General features: G+C 40.1%; 1 protein-coding gene and 1 non-coding gene across 4 annotated transcripts in view; one reads left to right on the forward strand and one right to left on the reverse strand.

The window, feature by feature from the left end:
- Positions 1 to 21194, forward strand: part of PKP2 (plakophilin 2) — a 93751-nt gene that overhangs the window by 4748 nt on the left and 67809 nt on the right. For 2 of the 3 annotated variants that reach the window (XM_077870498.1, XM_077870496.1), the window contains exons 2-3: positions 9074 to 9186; positions 9718 to 10412. In XM_077870498.1, the coding sequence (XP_077726624.1) occupies positions 9074 to 9186; positions 9718 to 10412 (808 nt within the window). Of the gene's footprint in view, positions 1 to 8647; positions 8691 to 9073; positions 9187 to 9717; positions 10413 to 21194 lie in introns of those variants that run through there. The other variant, XM_077870497.1, reaches the window with a different exon arrangement.
- On the reverse strand, positions 18280 to 18385 carry LOC144297770 (U6 spliceosomal RNA). The gene has a single exon (XR_013364637.1). It is a non-coding gene; the product is annotated as a U6 spliceosomal RNA (small nuclear RNA).

The raw sequence follows: 21194 nt of genomic DNA on the forward strand, positions 1-21194 counted from the left end.
ATTGTTCAAATCCTGTATGAATTATTTGTTTGCCAAAAAGGAATTCCCAGAATGAAGCAATTCTGGGAGTGAGGTGGCTAGTTAATCAGAAAGTGGGAGGGATCAGGAGAGGTGGGCAGAAAAGAGTCCCATGGTGGGGTGGCAGAGACATACATGCCCAGGCTGCTCTGTCGTATGTCAGTAGTGCCACCTGATTTAATGAACCTCTGTGTCTGCCTAATATAGCCCATGGACCACTTTTTGTTTAGTGTCTAGCAGATCAATTGCAATGAGTAGAAAAAAAAAGTGTGTGATGGCTTTTAGTTTAGTTGTTTTGTTTTTTAGAAATTCCTGTGATTATAGTTTATCAGAGGAAATAGGATGTTAGCAAAATACGATTACAAAAAATATATCCCACACCCTTAGAAATAGTGAAAACGTATCCTTTATGGAAAAAAGTCTTGAGTCAGAATGTGGTAGGGATCTTTCAGAATCAGTGAAACTACAACAATGTTTGATTTTGACTATGCAAATTCATTGCTCTCTGTGTCACAGATAAAATGCAGGACATTCCCTTCAAGAGAAGACTGTTATTTAGGATTTTTAAAAGGCTCCTTTAAGGTTATCTATGCCCTATGCTAGTGGTTCCAATCATGGGAACAGAGGGGAGTTCACTTGACTTAGATATTCTAAGTATTTGTTGTTCATGTCGGCTCATTCTTCTAAAGTGCTGTTTTGATTATCGGCTTGAAAGCTTTTTTCTCATGTATTAAAATAAGGATGTACATATTTGCATTATTATCTTCAAGTGTAGGTAACATTGATTTTAGACTAAAATTGAATTTCTGGCCTGATCAATAAAAGCTTTATTTTTTTCTTTTCTAAGAGACTAAGCATATTATTGGCAACCTTATCTATGATAGTAATGAAATATAATAACAATGCTACTAAAACCTCTGGAATTTATAGACCAGATTTGATGAACAAGTCCCATAAAAGATCATTTGGTTCCATCTCAGATGATATTCAAGAATTTAAAATTACACAGTTCTAAAAAAAAAAAAAAAAAAAATTACACAGTTCTATAAATAAAATCTTTAAAAAGAGGGGGGGATCCCTGGGTGGCTCAGTGGTTTAGCACCTGCCTTCGGCCCAGGGTGTGATCCTGGAGTCCCGGGATCAAGTGCTGCATCAGGTTCCCTGCATGGAGCCTGCTTCTCCCTCTGCCTATGTCTCTGCCTCTCTCTCTCTCTGTGTGTCTCTCATAAATAAATAAAATCTTTAAAAAAAAATAAAATAAAATTACACCATTCTGAGCTAAATGTTGGACTCCCAGGTATATTTTGGCATGTACACAAATGTATGAAGACATGAGTTCCATACTCCTCCTGGAGCAGTAAACAGACGAAGGCCAAGTTGCAAGTGGGGATTAAAAAATGAGGAGAAAATCTTGGTATTAGAGTGAACCATCTCACTTGCCTGACTTCTTGTAAGGATGACAGAATTTCAGAGCCTCTTATAATAGGAATACTTAAAAATCTATTTTGTTTCTTCTGTGTAATGCCGTTAGTGGAGATTGGATATTGGACACAAAAACAGTTATGTTCTTAAGTGCTTAAAATGAGTTAGGGAACCCAATATGTTGATTTAGATAGAAATGTGTATTTCAAAGAAAAGAGCCTTGAGCGTTTGAAAACATGACTTGCCATTACCATTAGAAAAATCCACATATTTATATTCTTGGAATAATCAGATTTAGGGCTTAACACTGTTAATTGGTGAAAGCCTCATGATCAAAGTACTGAAATCTCTTGATTTCCAGAAGAAAACGTTCCTCACTCGAAGCTTCATAAATTATTCCCACTTAATATTACATCTCACTAACACGTCCATAGGTTGGAGGTAAGGAGGACCACATCAGTATGAGTGTATTGTGCTACCTTTTGTCTTTGAAGGAGGAAGACAAATGGGAACTTTTCTTGATAGATTAGTGGGAACTTACTATAGACCACCAAAGTATTACAGATAAATACCCAAGCCATACAAATAAGAGAATGACAATAAAGATTTAGCATCCAGATGTAGAATCAACCTTGCTAAATGGAACATAGCCTTTTTACTCAGGAAGAAAGACTCTGCCTACATTAGGGGGAAAGAAATGTTTTTTCCTCCCTATATTTCCAGAATGACAGAAACAGTGGACAGTGTTTGAGCACCTTCTACCCACACCAAGCACCAGCGCACATATGACTACCACCCTTACGTTGTGGCTCCGCTGTGGCGGTCCACAGGACAGATGTCAGCCTAAAGCACTCAGTGGAAACTGAATTTGTGTAACTAGGATATTTCAGATGTAAAAGGAAATATGGCTAATTAACAACTCGTCAAGTGCTGATGCAGGACTGTGCTAGAAGCAGTAGTAAAAGATGTGATTCTTTATGTAAGGATGTAAAAGTTTACCTAGAAGATAGACTCTCCTGTTTTAATCTGGCCTTACTCCAACTCATTTTCCACCTCTGTACTAGAGGAAACTTTCTAAAATCTCACTGCTTCACTTCTTAATTTAAATTCCTTCAGTTCCTTGTTGTTATCTACATAGTTATTCTACTGAGTAAAATTCCCATTCAGCATGGCATTCCAAGTTCTTCATGGGCTGATGCCTGCAACTTCTCAAACTTCATCTTATCACCACTATCCCCACACCCCACCAAACAAACACGTGTGACTTATCTTACTTGGTGTTCCTATTCCTGCCACCCCCATTCCTCCCTTCTCCTGGGCTGGTTAACCTCTTACTCGCCCTTCAAAACTCAGTTTGCTTGTGCCGTTGGATAGACACTATCTTAGAGAGAGATCTTGAATAGTTAAGGACTTGATATTTGCAAGTCACAGAAGATGTTCCATCTAGAGAGAGAAGTGAAAAATGCAGGGGATTTCTGAAAATACATTTGGAAGATTTGGTGCAAGGAGGATTTTAAAGGAGAAGAGACAGCAGCTATGAATGAATTGGGAGGAAAGAGGTTAGCCCAAGCAAGTGAGAGGCAGTGGGGATATGATGACCTGAGACTCGTTACAAAAGCCTGTAGTGAGTTTTTAAAAGAAAAATAATTAAGTTTGTGAGTTCCATAAATTCATCTTTTTGACCACTCGTACTATTGTGAGTATAATGTGATACAATGTCACTGAAGATCTAAAGTGATCATTATCTGGTATCACAGCAAATGAATTGGCAGGAATGCCAAAGCAAGGAGACAAGTTACAGGAATTAATAGATTTAGAAACTTCCAGGATGTATCAACTTAGTACTTCATCAGTGTGTACTAAGCACATCACTGTGCTTAAAATCACATGCTCTAGCTATTCAAAATGCACGATATACACCCAAGGGTGTGTAAGGGTCCTTTTTAATGTGTATTTTTGTGGTTATTTAGAGCAACACTTTGTGGATTGTCCCCCCAAATGCCATAAACAGATCTATCAGAGGAGAACCTCAAGCTGCTTAGAGGGCTTCTGAAAAATAAAGCCTTCCAGGGGCTGATTGGTATATTGTGTGACTAGTTGCACAGTGGTATGTGGAGCATGTGGCCCATTCTGTGAGGAGAGCTGTTCTTCCCTGGCATGTTCACCTTCGTTGGAAGCTGTGTTTACCTCTATATTGCCAGTGCTGACTCCTAGAATACCAACTTTGTGAGGAAGTCCTAGCTAGTACTTTCCAGCCATACACACCCAATCTATCATGTTTCTCGTAGTTGATTGTGCAAGTTGTGTTATCTGATCACAAGAAGCAGCACCACATACTTTTTGTTAATTTTTCAATAAGGCAGAGCATTAAATAGACTTTGACCTACTTGAAGACAAATCTTTGCCATAGTTTTTGTTTTTTGTTTTTTGTTTTTTTTCCATAGTTTTTAAGCCAAATTCCGTTCATTTTCCAGCCTGCGCAAGTATACTCAACCTGAGTTGTATGCGTGCTGTAGAATTGTGGTTTCCACAAATATCTGGTCATTTTTCTTACAAAATAAGATCAGAAGATAAAAAGTATTTTGTTTTTAATGTAAATCCAGGGAAATGAACCCTGTGTCATAGGCCCACACAGGCAATGAAAATCCTTCACCCATTCCAGAGTCCTGTTGGGTGGTTCTTGATGGGTCCTAATGTATCATGTTTTAAACTCCCACTTTTGTTAGTGAATGACTTTAAGGAGTCATTTAAATATGAATTTCTGTACAAATTTCTTCCAGTAAGTTTCAGGATGCCCTTTCTCACATGTAATAACATGCCCCCCACCCCAACCACCACCAATTTTACGCTTAGGGAAGAAGTTAAATCTTCGTAAGGTATATGGAAGAAAGAGAACTGCTATTATCCAGAGGTTGTGCCGAAAGGCCAAATAGAAGAAGATGATAGCTCTTAGACTTCCAGACTCTCTTCCTCCCAAAAGACTGTTGTCAGCCCACACTGTGAAGGCAATGTCTTGTGACGGGCCGCTCAATTAAATGTAGCATTTAAATCTAATGCCAGCAGTGAATGCCTGCTGATTTCTATGTATACATTTAACTATACCTGTTTTCATGGGAATTTCTTCTATCTCCAGCTCTACAATTCCAGGGTGAACCAAATCAATTTTTTAACCATGGTCAGAAAGTACTAGAAGCTTGAAAGAAAAGATGATTTTCTGAATGCAAATGCTACGGTATTAGAAGCAGGGTTTTAAAGGTTTTGTTTGCTTGTTTAGCAGTTCTCAATCATGTATTTACCGTAAGGGAAGCTGTAGTCGCTTTTTAAAACCTACTCAAATAGAGGTAAGAGAGTCACAGTAGACGCTTGTCCATTTGATTTTATAATGTATTAAATTTAACCAATTAGGTTAAATTTGCTGCTCACAAAACCCTGCTCAAAAAAATCAGTTTTTTTTTTTTTTACAAACAAAAAACTGATTATGGAAGTCAGCTTATTTTTAACCCTAACAGTAATCCATTATTTTGGACAATACTGGCATACATAACCAGAAACCAAGATATTTTCCTCCTAATAGCTGCTTAGGGAGTCTTATCATTCAGATTCACATTCAGACCAGGAAAGAGAGAAAATTATATTATCTTGTGAGGTCTATACCTCTGCAATCTTCTGAGCAGTTTAGAATCCTTCCACCATCAAAACCAACTCCCATTACCTCACCGCTGCTCTACCATTGCTTTGACCCGAATTGTTTGTAATTTGCGGAGGTGGAGTTTAAAGTTGTGCTATAACTACCTTCTTCATTTCCCTTAAAAAGTGGACTCCATATAATGTCTCTGGCATTCTTAGACGGAAAGGTAAGGATAATGTTGCCCAATTAATACTAATTTGAAAAAGTTCCTGTAAATCATTACCTTCTTTAGGAAACAGTAGAAGCACATTTGCACACTGTACAAATGAAATGAATGGCTGGAAAACCACAATGATATCATTGTGATCCTCAGTGACTGGGTCAATCACAAATAACCAGAGAACGTTAAATTCAAGATCACTGGTAAATTTATCAGAATAAAAATTCTGAGATACAACACAGTGCAAATTAAAGCATGCACTCTACTTTAATCCTTCTTTCTAGAACAGATTACTTCATGAGAAAGGGTAAAAAACAAATTTTTGTAACCCAAATTCTATCTTAAAAACTGTATATTATTTTTGCATGTTGCTTTACAATTTTAAACACTTTTGAATATATGCTGTCTCAGGTAACTTGTCTCTCAGCAACTCTGTTAGTGCCTGGAATTATGGGAAACTGAGCCATCTAAGTGGTTTGTCTAGATAGACAGAAAATAGTGGAATGAAGGCTCCAGGCCAAGTCTACAGATTTCTTCTGTTTAGGGAAGATACCTGCCTCATTTTGTGAAACAAATTCTTTGAAATATAATAATACCCTAGTTTTCCATATTAGAAAATCTGAATTTTCATGTTGGTTTATTTAAAGCAGAATGTACTTTTGAGTATGCTGTGGTTTTGTTTGCTTTCTTTTTTCTGTTTTGGAGAAAAGGCATGGCTGAGTTATTACATATGTTTAGTAGTTATATATTTTATCCTCTGAACAGAAGATTTGCTTTAAAGAGGTTAGTTTCCATCCTAATTAATACATATCTCAAAATTTCTTTAGAATCTTAGAATACACTGTTAATTCATCTTTAAACCACTCTACTAATGGCAAACTCATGACTGCCTAGGCAAATCAAACTGCATTGCTTGTTGTTTGAGATTGGCTTTTTCTTTACTAGAGAAACTTGCAAGCTGAGTATCAGGAATCACAACCTTTCTATCACAGGAAGAGAGTCTGTGGTTTACAGATCCAAGCTTATTTTATTCCTTTTTCCAAACTGTGTTGTGGTTATTTTGGGAACCAGTAAACTGGTCTCAGTTCATTCATCTGAAAACTGAGGAGGAAGCTTCCTTATAAGGACTTAATGCCAGCAAATAAAGAATTAATAGTTACAGAGTATTTGGAGTTGCCCAGGTGAAGATTCTAGAGGAAAGAGAATGATTTCTTTTGGTTTTCATATCAAAACCTATGATGATCATCCCCCTAGAGCTTTGGTAAATGGCTGTTTCAGAAAAACTACAATGCAGTGAAACAGCAGAAACTGCTGAAAATGAGGAACCCGGAGTTCAAACATTATACAAAATTGCTTTGCAATTTAAAGCAAGTAATTAAGTTTCCCTGTTTATAAAGGAGATGATAGGAGCTGGCTCTGCATCACAGAATATGGGAAAGAAACATATAAAATAATTTGAGTCTTAAAGAAGTAATATTGAGATATAAGGAGTTCATATAAGTTGCTTTAAAAAGTCTGATAGCCCCCAGCAACAATGTGAGTTAAATATTTTACTTCAGTAGGCCTGATTATAAATCTCACTGATTAGCTATTTTGATAGGATACATTGTTTCACTGGATCTTTTCCAAAGATTCTTAACACATAAAAAAAAAAAAAAAAAAACCTTGCAGGAATCTCAGCTGGAAAACGGACTTAGTCCCCTACTAACTGTTCCTGAATGTCAGTCTGCTCCTGGAAGTAGAGCAAGGGTACTACTTAATGCTGCAGGTGATGATGAGCTAGAGGGGGCAGGAAAGACATTTTCATGGGTCTTTTAAATTGCATCCTTCCTTATATCATCTCCTGTATCACCAGAATTAATAGTTCTAGATTAGTCATCCACATATGTCATTAGTATTTTCCCATTCTAGATTGTCCCTGACTCATATATTTAATTTTCAGATAATTTAAAATTTTGAAATGACTTTTTTGAGAGACCATAAATTTGATTTCTACATCCCCAGTGCTGAAAGCACCCTAGACCCCAGGCCCTTCAGCATTAGAGCCAGGACCTGCCCAGCTAGCCTCCTTTTCCCCACCAGCAGGTGTGGCCTGCTGCCCTGCTTTTCCAATAGCCTGGGGTGGGGAGTCAAGGTGACAGAAGGATCACTGAGGGCAGAGTTGGGGCCTTGGCAAGCTGGGCAGGAGCCCCACGCAGGCATGGAGATTTGAGTCCTTAAGGCATTGCAGCCTTTGCTCTGGCGTTGGAAAGAATTCCTTTCCCTCATTCAGTGTGGAGGTTCCAGACGTTCTCTGTCATTGAGATTAAAAATTAAGGGGCTACCTTCCCTTTTGCCTGTCCTTATGGAGAAATCAGGCCTCTAGAAACAAGATGCCTGGCTTACCTCAACTTCCTCGATCTATAGAAAGGTGACAGTTACAAACCTGCCACCCCCAGGACTCTTTGAGGCCTGACACTGTTTACCAACCAGGTTGTTTGGCTCCAGGAAACAAGACACATGTACAAACGTAATTTGGGATGGATTCATACTTTTTAGTTCTCTGGCAACAACCATCTCCATGCCCCCTCCCCCTCAAAATATGTGGTTCTATTTTTAAAAATGTGAATATTATTAGCTTTTGAAATTTTGACTCTATAACAACCTTGCTGGGAGAGTATGTTGGTATGTTCCAATTGTGTTGGGAAGGGGACTGCCTGTGTTGTTTTATCCTCCACATCCTTCGCAAGTCAGAAACCTGGGAGAGTTCATTGAGTATTTTTTCCTCTGATATTTAAAGGAAAAAGAAATTTTGGTTAAAATCAGGGAATTGGAAATTACTTAGGTTTGAGATAGAGCTCTGTGATTATTTTGATTAGTTGTTTGTTTTGTAAAACAATGGGAGATTAGAAAAGAAGAACAAATAGAAAGCTGAGCGAAGGATAAAGGGAGTAGAAGAGGGTTACCACTCTGTCTTTTACCACCCCCCTCCTCAAAAAGCAGTGTTTTTGGAGGCATGCATCCATTAAGAGCTGCAGACCCCGCAGAGCTGAGCAGGGGAAGGGCTGCCTCCTACTCAGTGTTTGTAAGGGAGTGGGCTGGATTAGACCACCAGACTAAGAGCCATCCTGCTAATTCCACAAAAGCACTCATCTGTAGTGCAGAGAATGGTTTCCTTTCCTGCCTCTCAGTGCCAAATACCTCACCCCCAGGCTTGGCCCCTTTCAAGCTGATGTTTTCTTTGACCACACTGACCTACCTTACTGTTTTTACAAGCTGTCTTATCTACTGGTGTTGAGTCATTCTTCTGTTTGTCATCATTATATTTATGCCTACACCTACATCCTTCTTAGGAAGCTTCTGAATTCTCACCCCGGAAATGGAGCTCTCTCCTCCTCCAACTTCAGAAACAGAATGTTTATGGTAGGGACCACCTAAGCCAATAAGTGACCCCTAAATTCCTCAGGGTTATAACAAGCATTTTTGGATCTTTGTGAAAATCTTCTCTCGTCATTCTTCCTTTCTCTTACCCCCCTCCAAAAATTAATTTTTAAAAGTATATTTTTATTCTTTTTTAATATATTTTTATTCTTAATTCAACTTTTATTTTGAAATCTCACGAAGAATGTTGTGATAACCTTTGGTCCTTTCCCACACCCCAGGGTGATGTTAAGCCAGCACTTAAAAACACTAATATAAACCTAATACTTGTTATTGGTCTTAATTACTTAAATTTAAAATACACGGTTGTTATATAGTCTTTACTGTTTGGCCCACTTAGTATTTTACTGTATGCTTGATTGCAGGAAATCTTCACCGAACCAGCAGTGTTCCTGAGTATGTCTATAACCTACACTTGGTTGAAAATGATTTTACCGGTGGGCGTTCGCCTGGTACTAAAACTTATGACATGCTAAAGGTAGGATATTAAAGAGAATAACTGTAGTTATCAGATTGCCATGAAAACATTTTTAAACTCCCATAGTTTTTTAATTGTGTGGATCTTAACTTTTTTATTTTAATTTTTTTAGTTAAGCTCTATGTCTAACATGGGTCTTGAACTCATGACCCTGAGATCAAGAGTCACATGCACCACGGGACTAAGCCAGCCAGGTGCCCTTCCATAGATCTTTTTTTTTTTTTTAATGTTTACCTTTCCCAAATATTGCCATTTCCTAGATCAATTATGTGAAGATTGATTTTTGTTGATTTTTGTGTGGAGACCAGGAAAAAAACTGGGGACTTTAAGCAGTATCAAATCCTAGTACAAATAACTAGTCCCTCTTCTTCTTCTTCTTCTTCTTCTTTTTTTTTTTTTTTTAAAGAAAAGGGGCCAACTTCTTCATGTGATTCAGAGAAATGGGCACCTTATGTAATAGGCCTGGAGTCCTTGGTCTTTAACAAAGATGAAAACTGATTTATGCCTCATTTCAACCTTCTTTCTCTGCAGACAGGCACCACTGCCACTTATGAAAGCCGCTGGGGGAGAGGAACTGCACAGTACAGCTCGCAGAAGTCAGTGGAAGAAAGATCCTTGAGGCAGCCTCTGAGGAGACTCGAGATTTCTCCAGACAGCAGCCCTGAGAGGATTCATTACTCACACGGTGATTACCAGCACGGCCAGAGAAGCCAGGCTGGGCACACTCTGCGGCACCAAGACAGCAGGAGGTCTACCCTTCTTCTGCCACCCAGATATGCTCGCTCAGAAATCGTTGGTTTCACTCACTCCGGGGCCATGAGCCGACATCGCCACTATGACACTTACCACAGACAGTACCGGTACGGCTCTGTGAATGACACCGTTTTTGACAGTGCCCCTGCCAACCCAGCGGTGCTCACGTACCCCAGGCCCGGGACGAGTCACAGCACAGGGAACCTCTTGGAGAAGGAGAACTGTCTGACGCTGGGGCCTGCCTCGGGGCAGATCCGGTCCCTGGTGCCCCTGCAGGCTGCCGGTCAGAACAGGGCCTCTCATTCCTGGCATCAGAGCTCCTTCCACAGCGCCCGCACGGTGAGGGAAGCCGGGCCCAGTGTCACCGTGGATGCGGGCGGCAGGAGGATGCACATGACCGTTGGCCAAGTGGCAGCATGTGGAAGTGGCAACGTGCTCATGGAGAGAAGCACTTTGACCGACGCCCAGCTCGGGTGAGTCTTCCCTAGGTCTGCGGGACAGTCCGTGCCAGCACATTCTGTTCCCACAGCCCTTTAGTGTGTGAGCTGGCACTTCTGGGGCTGCAAAGAGAGGCTTCCAGAGATAAGTGATTAAAATAATGACTTTTCAGGCAGCTGCCTAATTGACAGATTAGCCTATTTACCTCAGGGACAGGGGCCAAGCTACCTGTTCCTATGGCAGCTTTGTAGGGAAATATGACATTTAGTCCGTCTGTTCCAAATTAGTTGCTGGCTGAAGGGATGACCACCCCTTGGCCATGTGCAGATCTGCTCTGAGCGAGAGCTAATTCCAGAGTAAACCAAGAAATCGGTAATTACATGCATTTTCTCAAACATTCTTCAAAATAAGGGAAGGGGAAATATGCTCATTGCTGGTGCTAAGAGTGAACTTCGCGTACTGTTTTGATAACTACTGTCGCAAAAAAGGTGGAGAGCTGGAGGGCTAAGTAAGCAAAGGCAGCTTAATTTTCTAGGGGTCTCTTTCCTTCCTTTGATGCCTGATGCTTTTATTTTTTGATTCTAGCAGCAGTGATTGGAGGGTATTTTTTTGGGCAATACCCAATAATTAAAGTAACCAAATTTTCAAAAGTCATTCTTTTCCCCTCATGTTGACTGTCTAGCTTGACCACTCCGGTCTTTGGGAGCTAAGTAATATTCAGGGGGTTTTTTGTTTGTTTTTTTTGTTTTTTGGGTTTTTTTGTTTGTTTGTTTTTTTAATATTTAGGTTTAATGCTGGAGTACACATTTCATGAACTGAGGAAGTTACTAAAAAGAAAGGTTGAAAAATTGATTATTAAATCAATAATTCCTGAAATAGTGATGTAATATCATTATGGTAAAACATTAAATGCATTATTTTTGTTTTATTTCTAAGGTTGCTTAATGGAAGTTTTTACCTCTCATCATCCCTACAAGTGAAATTGCACAGTATATTCATTGACTGGGCAGGCACTGGTGATAAAAGATGTTAGGACTCATCTTGAAGCAGGACTTTTTTTAAAAAAAGGATTTGTTTATTCATTTTAGAGAGAGAGAGAGAGCATGCGGGGATGAAGTGAGGGAAGGGTAGGGGCAGAGGGAGAGAGAGAATCTCAAGCTGATTTCTGGTGAGCACAAAGCCTGATTAGGATCACAACCCTAAGATCATGACCTGAGCCGAGTTGGAAGTTTAACCAACTGAGACATCCAGGCACCCCAGGGGACATTTTTTATAAAACAAAACTGAGCATGAGACTTCTAACATTTCTTATAGAATGTAGATCTTTGTCACTGTGAACATACTTACAAAGAAGAAGATGTATGAGGTCATTATTTATGGAGGAAAAAGCTAATCAGGGCCTTCAAATGGATGTTTAAAAATTTAGTAAAGGGCAAAAAAAAAAAAATTTAGTAAAGGGCTGCTATATTCTAGGATTTGTGCTTGGCACAATTTTCGCAACGCGATTTTGGCAGTCACAGAACTCTCAAGACACATCCTCCGATAATTGGTGTTCTTCTCTTCCCCCATTCTGTGCCTCCATGCTTCTGGAGGCACCCTGTCACTTCCCAGTCTCTCATCAACTCTGCTGCACTTTGGCTTCCATCCCCACCATTTCACTGAAGCATTGTCCTCACAAATGCACCAGTGACCACCTTTTTGCTACATCCAAAGCAGACACGCGTTCAGTCCTTATGTTACTGAGCCCTTGGGCAGCATCTGACAGCACTGCGTGTGAACTTCTCTCTCCCCTCAGTTTCTAGGGCCTCTTCCGGTTTTCCACTTGCTTCTCAAGCTGTGTCTTAGACTTCCCCGTGTGCAGCTTGTCTGCAGGCCCAGAGCAGTCGTCTTTGGTAGCTCTTCTCTCCCGAGTCTGGGTGGTCTCCCGAAGAGGCCCATCTGCGACACTCGAATCCTTGTGATTCTCCAAGTTTTTTCTTCAGAACTGTCCTCTATCCTGAATGCCATCAACATCTTGCATGTATTTCTAGCAACCTCCAGGGCATCCCAAACCCAGTGTATCAAAATCTAGAAGTATAAGCTCCCCCCTACTGTCTACTCCTGTCTCCTCAAACTGAACTCCTGCCCCGTACAAACCTGGAGGTCATGCTTATCTTCAGCCCTCCACAGGCCTATCACCATGTTTCAACCTCCTTAATGGCCCTTACGTTTTTACCTTCCTATCCATCTCCATTGCATGCATCTCTCTGCCCCCTCTGGTCTTGCTCCACTCAGAACTGTTCTCTGAGCATTAGAATGATCTTCCCAAATATGATTATTCTCTGTCTCGATTGTAACCTTTCCATAATTCCACCAAGTTTTCATGCTTTCTAGCATGGCACACATGGCCTAACCCATGTTTCCACCTCTGCTTATCACTCCAGCCCCACTCTCCTCCCCCCCTTTCTCATCACCACTCCACACGCACCCCCTATGCAAACAAACCACTTGGAACCTCCTTACTTAATGGATATGCATTTGTGTATTTCCTTTCTCCCTTCCTTCTCCCTTACCTTCCTTTTTTCCATCTCTCTATATCTATATCCATCTGTCTCTATCTCTTTCCCCCCCAGTAGCTCTGTCATTGCCCAGCTACTCATGATTCTGGAGGTAGCTCAGATACTGCCTATTTCCTGATCACTCCCCTCACAATCTAGGTGCCCCAGATAGATGCACTGTGTGGGTGTCTTTGCCAGAATAATACATTGTGGCTATTCATTTCTCACTTCTTTCCCTCTAGACTTTGAACTTCTTGTGAGTGTCTAATCATCTTTTTATTCTCAGTACCCTAAAACAGAGGCAGGCCTATAATAGGCACTGTATAAATCCATGGTGAGAGAATAAAAGGATTAAGGAAGGAAGAAATGAAATATAAACTCTGTACTTTTTGCCAAGTTCTTTTGTTGCTCAGGTTCTAGAAGAAGTATGAACTGCTAAAAAAACAAAAAAAATTAAAAAAAATAAAAAAAAAGAAGTATGAACTGCTATTTTGGGTTATTGTTTTAATGGACAGGGCAAATTTTAAAAATAAATGATTAATCCTATTTCAAAGAATAGAAGGAACACTTGGGGTGAAGAAATCTAAAGGGTAAAAAATATATTCTTGATGATTCCCAAAGTTGCCGTTCTAGAGACCAGAATTCATAAAAATGAATACTTCTTGAAATTTTGTTCTGTGCAAAAGAAGGGAGTCAGAGGTATTTCCTATAATGAGGAAAGTAAGCCCTCAAGATAGTATCTACGCCTGATGCCTGTGTCAGTGGTGTCCATTTCTCTTCCTTCCTGAGGTGTGCCCCATGGCATTTCAGCTCCCCAGGCCACCTCCTGAGAGTTCTGGCTCTGGAACCACACCCTGTGTTCTCCTTTGCCCTGCATTCTCTCCCATTTCAAACCTATCCAGCCTCTGTTTTTATAATCTACTTTTTTTTTTTATGTCTAGTGAAAGTCTCACATATAAAGAAGAGTCCTTTCATGTATATGAAACATTCCTACAGAGTAGGTAGGTAAAATTGTAAACCTACATAATGAAATAAAGTATTAAACAATGGATCTTTCTTTCCAAAAGAAAAGAGTTTTTAATAACTGGTCAGTTATTAATGCAGGTGAAAACCAAGACATTGGCATGAAAGAGAGTCAATATCTGGTCTAAATCAGACTGATGAAAAAGGTCTAAGAAATTACCAAGTCGGGGGGGGGGGGGGAAGAAATTACCAAAATTAATTACCAAATTACATTCCAGATCTATTTTTCTGAAACTATGGTTTTTGTATTTGTGGGGGACTGGTGGTTTGGCAAATAAATGAGTATGAGGCTCCTCCAGTGTACCCAGCACTGCAGAGATAGAAAATGGAACGGTCTATAGGAAGGTCTAGGATGAGTGAAAAAGAAAATAAGATACATCATCAAGTGCTAGGTTATGAGAATTCAGAGAACAAAAGAGTGTTGTGCTCTGAGATTAGTAGATGGAGCCTGTGGAGAGAGATTGGATCTCTAGTATGATTACCAGTCAAGTTCTTGACCTAGAGCAGCACAGAGCATAAAAGATCTTCCATATTCTCTTAATTACCAACGTCTTTAGTTCTTTGATTCTTCAAGTATCTTTCAACTGTATCTTTATTTCCATTTCCATTTTTAACGGCCCAGTTCAAGGCTTTATTGCCTTAGCTAAGACGCTTCTAGGTAGATCCCTTCAGATGGTCTCTAGGAATACATACCCACACAAGAGGCATAGTCCAAAAGCACTGCTTTCATAACACTTAAATCTCTGCAAAGCAGGGGAATTTGTGTTTCCTGAGCATCTAACAACACCCAGGAGAGGAGCTTTCCATTCATCACCTCACGTTGGTTTGGCCCTCTAAGGGGTAGCCCTATTAATATATATACTATCTGGGAACCAGACTGGGTCAGGGCTGCATTGTTAGTTGGCAGGGATGCTGGTTGCTAAAAGATCACACACATAAAGTGCCAGTTTTTATTTTCCTCTATCATCTCATATTCTAACCAATGATATTATACGCTGCTTCCTTGTGCATTTTCCATTTATATTTACATCATTTCAACATTGTCTAAAGTTGTTAAAAAGACTCAATTCAGGAGAACAGGTTCAGGTGATAGTGGGGCCAGGGGCAACTACTCTTCCTGAACCCCATCTCCCAAACCACATTTCCACAGGCTTCAAGAAGTGTTTTGTGGTTGAGTTGGAAGGAAAGAAGGAAGGATGGAGGAAGAGAGAGGGAAGGAGGGCAGGAATGCTATAGGAGAATAGAGGAAGAAATTCAGAAAGGCTCTAGGTGGGACTAGGGACACAGTAAAGCTTTCACAGAGCTGTTGATATTTGAATTGAGTTGTGAAGAATGGATAAGAATGAAGTGGAACGATGGGCTTTCTAGAAAAATCAAGAGCAGTTTGTGAAGAGGCATGCAGTGTTTAGAAAAGGATTAAAGCTCAGCATGGTTGGAGGATGGGGCAGTCACAGGAGGGAAGGGAGAAAGTGATTATGGCAAGGAGATGGAGCCAGACTGGGGTCAGAATGTATGCCATGTTGATACCCTGACAGCTGTAGCAGACCTTCTTAAAGAGGAAGTCTTCCTTCAGTTTGGGAATTGTTTTTATGATAAAGTGAAGTAGCACTGGGTTGACTACAAGTGGATGCAGAGCTTCTTTGTGAATCATGTTCAGGAAAATAAAGGATTAGAGTCATGGAATTATTTGTGGGTGTTAGAGTGTTGGGAAATTCAAACTTTCCTGAGTCATATATGACTTATGAAGTGGATTAAAGGCTTAATCTTTAAAAAAAAAAAAAGCTGCATCGAACAGAAGGTTATTCTTATAAGTGATCCTTCATTAGTTAAAACACCTGTAGTGTTACGTGGTAAAAACTTAAAATTGCCACAAGATTGAGAGTGTCAGAGTGTCGATTTCTCTGTAAAGGTGGTGGAGTCCATGCATGTGAAACATTTCCATCTCATTTATTTATTTGTTTTTAAAGATTTTATTTGTATATTGGAGAGCAGGCGCATGCACACATGCAAGTGGGAGGAGGGCCCAAGGGAGAGGGAGAGGTGGATTCCCCGCCCAGCAGGGAGCTTACCCTGAGATCATGACCTGAGCTGACTGAGCCACTCAGGCGCCCCTCCATCTCTTAAAAACTGTGTTTATACTAAATAAAAGTGACTCAAATAGTAATAGCCCACATTTTTTACTCATTAAATTGATTCCTGAGGCACAACTTTAAAATATGAGATCATTATATAGTTCTCAGTATAGATGCCAGAACTGTTCTGCCTCATTCGAAATACCCTTATATTCTAGGAGTTAACTCTGGTATGTTTGAACATGTGTTGGGTATTGCTTTTAGTCATGAGTCCCATTACTCTTACCTCCTCACCCGTGTCACACCCACCCACCCACACACAAACTCACCATTCACAACATTACACATGCTCACATCTATACATGTATTAGTGGGTTAGCCTGATATAAGAGAGAATTTACAGGCATACCTCAAGGGTATGATAGATTAGGTTCCAGACGGCCACAATAGAGTGAATATCATCATAAAATGGGTCAAGTGACTATTTTGTTTTCCCAGTGGATATAAAAGTTATGTTTACACTAGAATCTATTAAATGTGTAATAGCATTATATCTAAAAAAAAAAAGTACATATCTTTTTTTATAGATTTTTGTTTATTTATTTGACAGCAACAGAGAGAGAGTGTGTGTGCATTAGCAGGGAGAGCAGCAGGCAGAGAGAGGGAGAAGCAGGGAGTCCGACGCAAGGTTTGATCCTAGAAATCTGGGATCATGACCCGAGCCAAAGGTAGATGCTCAATCAACTGAGCCATTCAGGTGCCCAACAATGTACATACCTTAATTTAAAAATACTTTATTGCTAGCTAAAAACTGGTAGCTTTCATCTGAGCATTCAGAGAATGGTAGATTTTTCCTAGTGGAGGCTCTTACTTTGACATTCATGGCCCCTGACTGCTCAGGGTGTTGGTTGCTGAAGGTTGGGGTGTCTGTGGAAATGTCTTAAAATAAGACAATGAAATTTACCTCGTTGATTGACTTTTCCTTTCATGAATGATTTCTCTGTAGCATGTGATGTTATTTTTTTTTAAGATTTTATTTCTTTATTCATGAGAGACAGAGAGAGAGAGGCAGAGACACAGACAGAGGGAGAAGCAGGCTTCCTGTAGGTAACCTGACACAAGACTTGATCCTGGGACTCCAGGATCATGCCCTGAGCCGAAGACAGACACTCAACCGCTGAGCCACCCAGGTGTCCCATGTGATGTATTTGATAGCATTTTACCCATAACAGAACTTCTTTCAAAATTGGAAGCCATCCTCCCAAACCCTGCTGCTGCTTTATCAACTAAGTTGATGTAATATTCTAATGCCTTTGATGTCATTTCCACAATCTTCACAGCTTCTTCACCAGGAGTAGATTCCATCTCAAGAAACCGTTTTCTTGGTTTGAGCCACCCTGGGTGGCTCAGTGGTTTAGCGCCTGCCTTTGGCCCCGGGCATGGTCCTGAAGTCCCAGGATCGAGTCCCATGTCGGGCTCCCTGCATGGAGCCTGCTTCTCCCTCTGCCTCTCTCTCTCTCTCTCTCTCTCTCTCTGTGTCTCTCATGAATAAATAAATAAAATCTTAAAAAAAAAAAAAAAAAGAAACCGTTTTCTTTGCTCATCCATAAGAAGCAACTCCTCATCTATAAATTTTTATCATGAGATGGCAACAATTCAGTTCCATCTTAAGTCTCCACTTCCAAATCTAGTTGTCTGGCTATTTCTATCACATTTGCGGTTACTTCCTCCACTGAAGTCCTGAACTCCTCAAAGTCATCCGTGAGGGTTGGAATCTATTTCTTCCAAACTTCTGTTAATGTTGGTATATGGACTTCTTCCTATGAATCAAGAACGCTCTTTAGTTGGTTAAGTAGTTTTATTTATTTAGGTAATTTCTACACCCAACATGGGGCTCAAACTCACAACCTCGCGATCAAGAGTCACTTGCTCTTTCCACTGAGTCAGCCAGACACCTTGAATCAGGCATGCTTTTAAATGACACTTAAAATGGTGAATCCTTTCCAGAATTTTATCAATTTACTTTGCCACATCCATCAGAGGAATTACTATCAATGGAAGCTACAGCTTTATGCAGTGTATTTTTTTTTTTTATTTGAGTGTAGTTTACAAACAGTGTTATATTAGTTTCAGGTACACAACATAGTGATTCAACAAGTTTATACATTATGCTTATACTCATCACAAGTGTAGCTGCCATCTGTTACCATACAAGCCTATTATAGTATCAATGACTATACTTATGCTGTGCCTTTTATTCCTGACGTAGAAAAACTGTAGAAGGCTTCACGAATTTGCATGTCATCCTTTTGCAGAGGCCATGCTAATCTTCTCTGTATAGTTCCAATTTTAGTGTATGTGCTGTCAAAGTGATACATTTCTTAAATAATAAGACTTGAAAGTCAAAATTACTCACTGATCCATAGGCTGCAGAATGGATATTATCTTAGTAAGCATAAAAACAACATTAATCTCGTTGTATGTCTCCATCCGATGTATTGAGTGACCCAGGTGCATTGTCCATGAACAGTAATGTTTTGAAAAGAATCTGTTTCTTCTGAACAGAAGGTCTCAATGGTAGGCTAAATACTTAGTAAACCATATTGCAGAAAAATGTACTGTCACCCAGGGTTTGTTGTTCCATTGATAGAGCACAGGTAAAGTAGATTTAGCATAATTCTTAAAGGCCCTAGGATTTTGGAAGTGGTCACTGAGCATTGGCTTCAACTTAGAGTCACCAGCTGTGATAGTACCTAACAAAAGCGCTTCTCCTCCCTAGCTATGAAAGTCTCAGATGGCATCTTCTAATATAAAGCTGCTTTGTCTACATTGAAAATCTGTTTTTTAATGTAGCCACCTCCATTAATTATCTTCTGGATAACTTGCTGTAGCTTCTACAAAAGTACTTCACTTAAGGGTGCTGGGTAGGTCAGTCAGTTGAGTGTCCATCTCTTAATTTTGGCTCAGGTCATGATCTCAGGGTTGTGAGATCGAGCCCCGTATCATGCTCTGTACTGGGCATGGGGTTTGCTTGAGATTCTCTCCCTCCCTGTGCCCCCCCACCCACCCATTGCACACATTCTCTCTCTCTCATAAAAAAAAATTAAAAATTATATATCCTTAAAAGTGTTTCACCTTAAGGGACACCTGAGTGGCACAGTTGGTTAAGCATGCAACTCTTGATTTCAGCTCAAGTCCTGATCTCAGGGTCGTGAGATCAAGCCCCACTTCGGCTCTCACTCAGTAAGGAGTCTGCTTAAGACTTTCTTTCCCTGTACCCCCAGCTCCCTGCCCCCGTGCATGCACACATAACACACTCTCTCTCTCTCAAATAAATAAAATTTTTTTAAAGATGCTTTACCTTTCACTTATATGTTTTGGAAATGATTTCTTTCCTTAAACCTTATGAACCAACCCTCTGCTAGCTTCACATTTTTCTTCTGCAGCTTCCCCACTTCTCTCAGACTTCACAGAATTGAAGAGAGTCAGGGCCTTGCTGTGGCTTAGGCTTTGTCTTAAGGGAATGTTGTGGCTAGTTTGATCATCTATCCAGACCCCTGAAACTTTCTCCATATCAGCAATAAGATTGTCTCACCCTTTTTTTTTTTAAGATTTATTTACTCAAGAGACCAAGCAAGCGAGAAGAAAGAGAGCCTGAACTGGGGGGAGGGGCAAAGGGAGAGGGAGAAGCAGACTCTGTTGATGGACTGAACCATCCAGGCACCCGGTTATTTCACTTCCTTATCATTTGTGTGTTCACTGCAGTGAATTTTCTGTTTCCTTCAAGAACTCCTTTGCGTTCACAGCTTAGCCAACTGGTGCAAGAGGCCTGGTTGTCAGCCTGTCTTGGCTTTCAACAACATGCCTTCCTCACCTAGCTTAATAATTTCTAGCTTTTGATTTAAAGTGAGAAATGTACAACTAACTCTTTCTTTCACTTGAACACTTAGAGGCCATTGTAGGGTTGTTAATTAACTCAATTAATATTTCAATATTAATTGGCTCAATTTCAATCTGTGTCTCAGGAAATAGGGAGGCCCCGAGGAGAGGGAGAGAGGTGAGGGAATAGCCGGTTGGTGGAACAGTCTGAACACGCACATTTATCAGTCAAGTTCACCAATTTATGTGGGTGTGGTTCTTGGCACCCTGCCAAATAAATAGTAACGTCAAAGATCATTGATCACAGATCACCATGGCAAAAATTTGAAATATTGTGAGAAGTACCAAAATGTGATGCAGAGCCACGAGGTGAGAAAATGCTGTTAGAAAAATAGCTCTGATAGGCATGCTTGACACAAGACTGCCACAAGTTTAATATTTTTTAAAAAGCAATATTGCAAAGCATGGTAGAGTAAGGTGCAATTAAATATGGTATGGCTGTATTCATTGTGCTCGCTAGCAAATACTGGAAAACACCCTGCCAAGCTGTCTTTTTATTCTCCATTACCAGGAATGAATCAGGTATAACTCTCTTTGAGGCCAAAGTCCTAGGATACCTTTAAGGCATGTCTTTAGCCACAGTTCTAAGATGTTGCCATCCTGAGTCTGCTTTCTCTGAGTCAATGCTTAAGGAAGCATGAATGTGTTAACATCCACAGGGATAATAGGTTGCCCAACCTAGTTACCCTCCAGGCAGAAATAAAAGGGAAAAAAACCCAGCTCAATGAGGCATTTGGGAGTTATTGTTTACAAGTAGCAATTTTATTTGTCCTCTATAAATTATCCTCTCTTGTGTCAAACTGCATCGGACTTCATCATCACTATACATACCATAGTTAGTAAAGGACAAAAAACAGTATGCTACTAGATAGACATAAACCAAATGTCATTGCAGTGGCAAAGCAAATGGCAACAGAATGTGTATAAAATTGTTTTCTTTAAGAAAAAATGTATTTATAATTATGCTTAATCATTACCTTTCCTGATGAATTCTGTGACATCAGCATGACTTATTTGAACAAAAGCTTGGTTTCCCTGGCTTTTACTGTTTATATACTGTTATATTTATTAAATTAGAAAACTTTTGGGGACGCCTAGGTGGCTCAGTGGTTGAGTGTCTGCCTTTGGCTCAGGTTGTGATCCCGAGGTCCTGGGATCAAGTTCCGCATTGGGCTCCCTGCGTGGAGCCTGCTTCTCCCTCTGCCTGTGTCTCTGCCTCTCTCTCTGTGTCTCTCATGAATAAATA

Source organism: Canis aureus, chromosome 25 (assembly GCF_053574225.1).
Source record: "Canis aureus isolate CA01 chromosome 25, VMU_Caureus_v.1.0, whole genome shotgun sequence".
Lineage (NCBI taxonomy): Eukaryota > Metazoa > Chordata > Mammalia > Carnivora > Canidae > Canis > Canis aureus.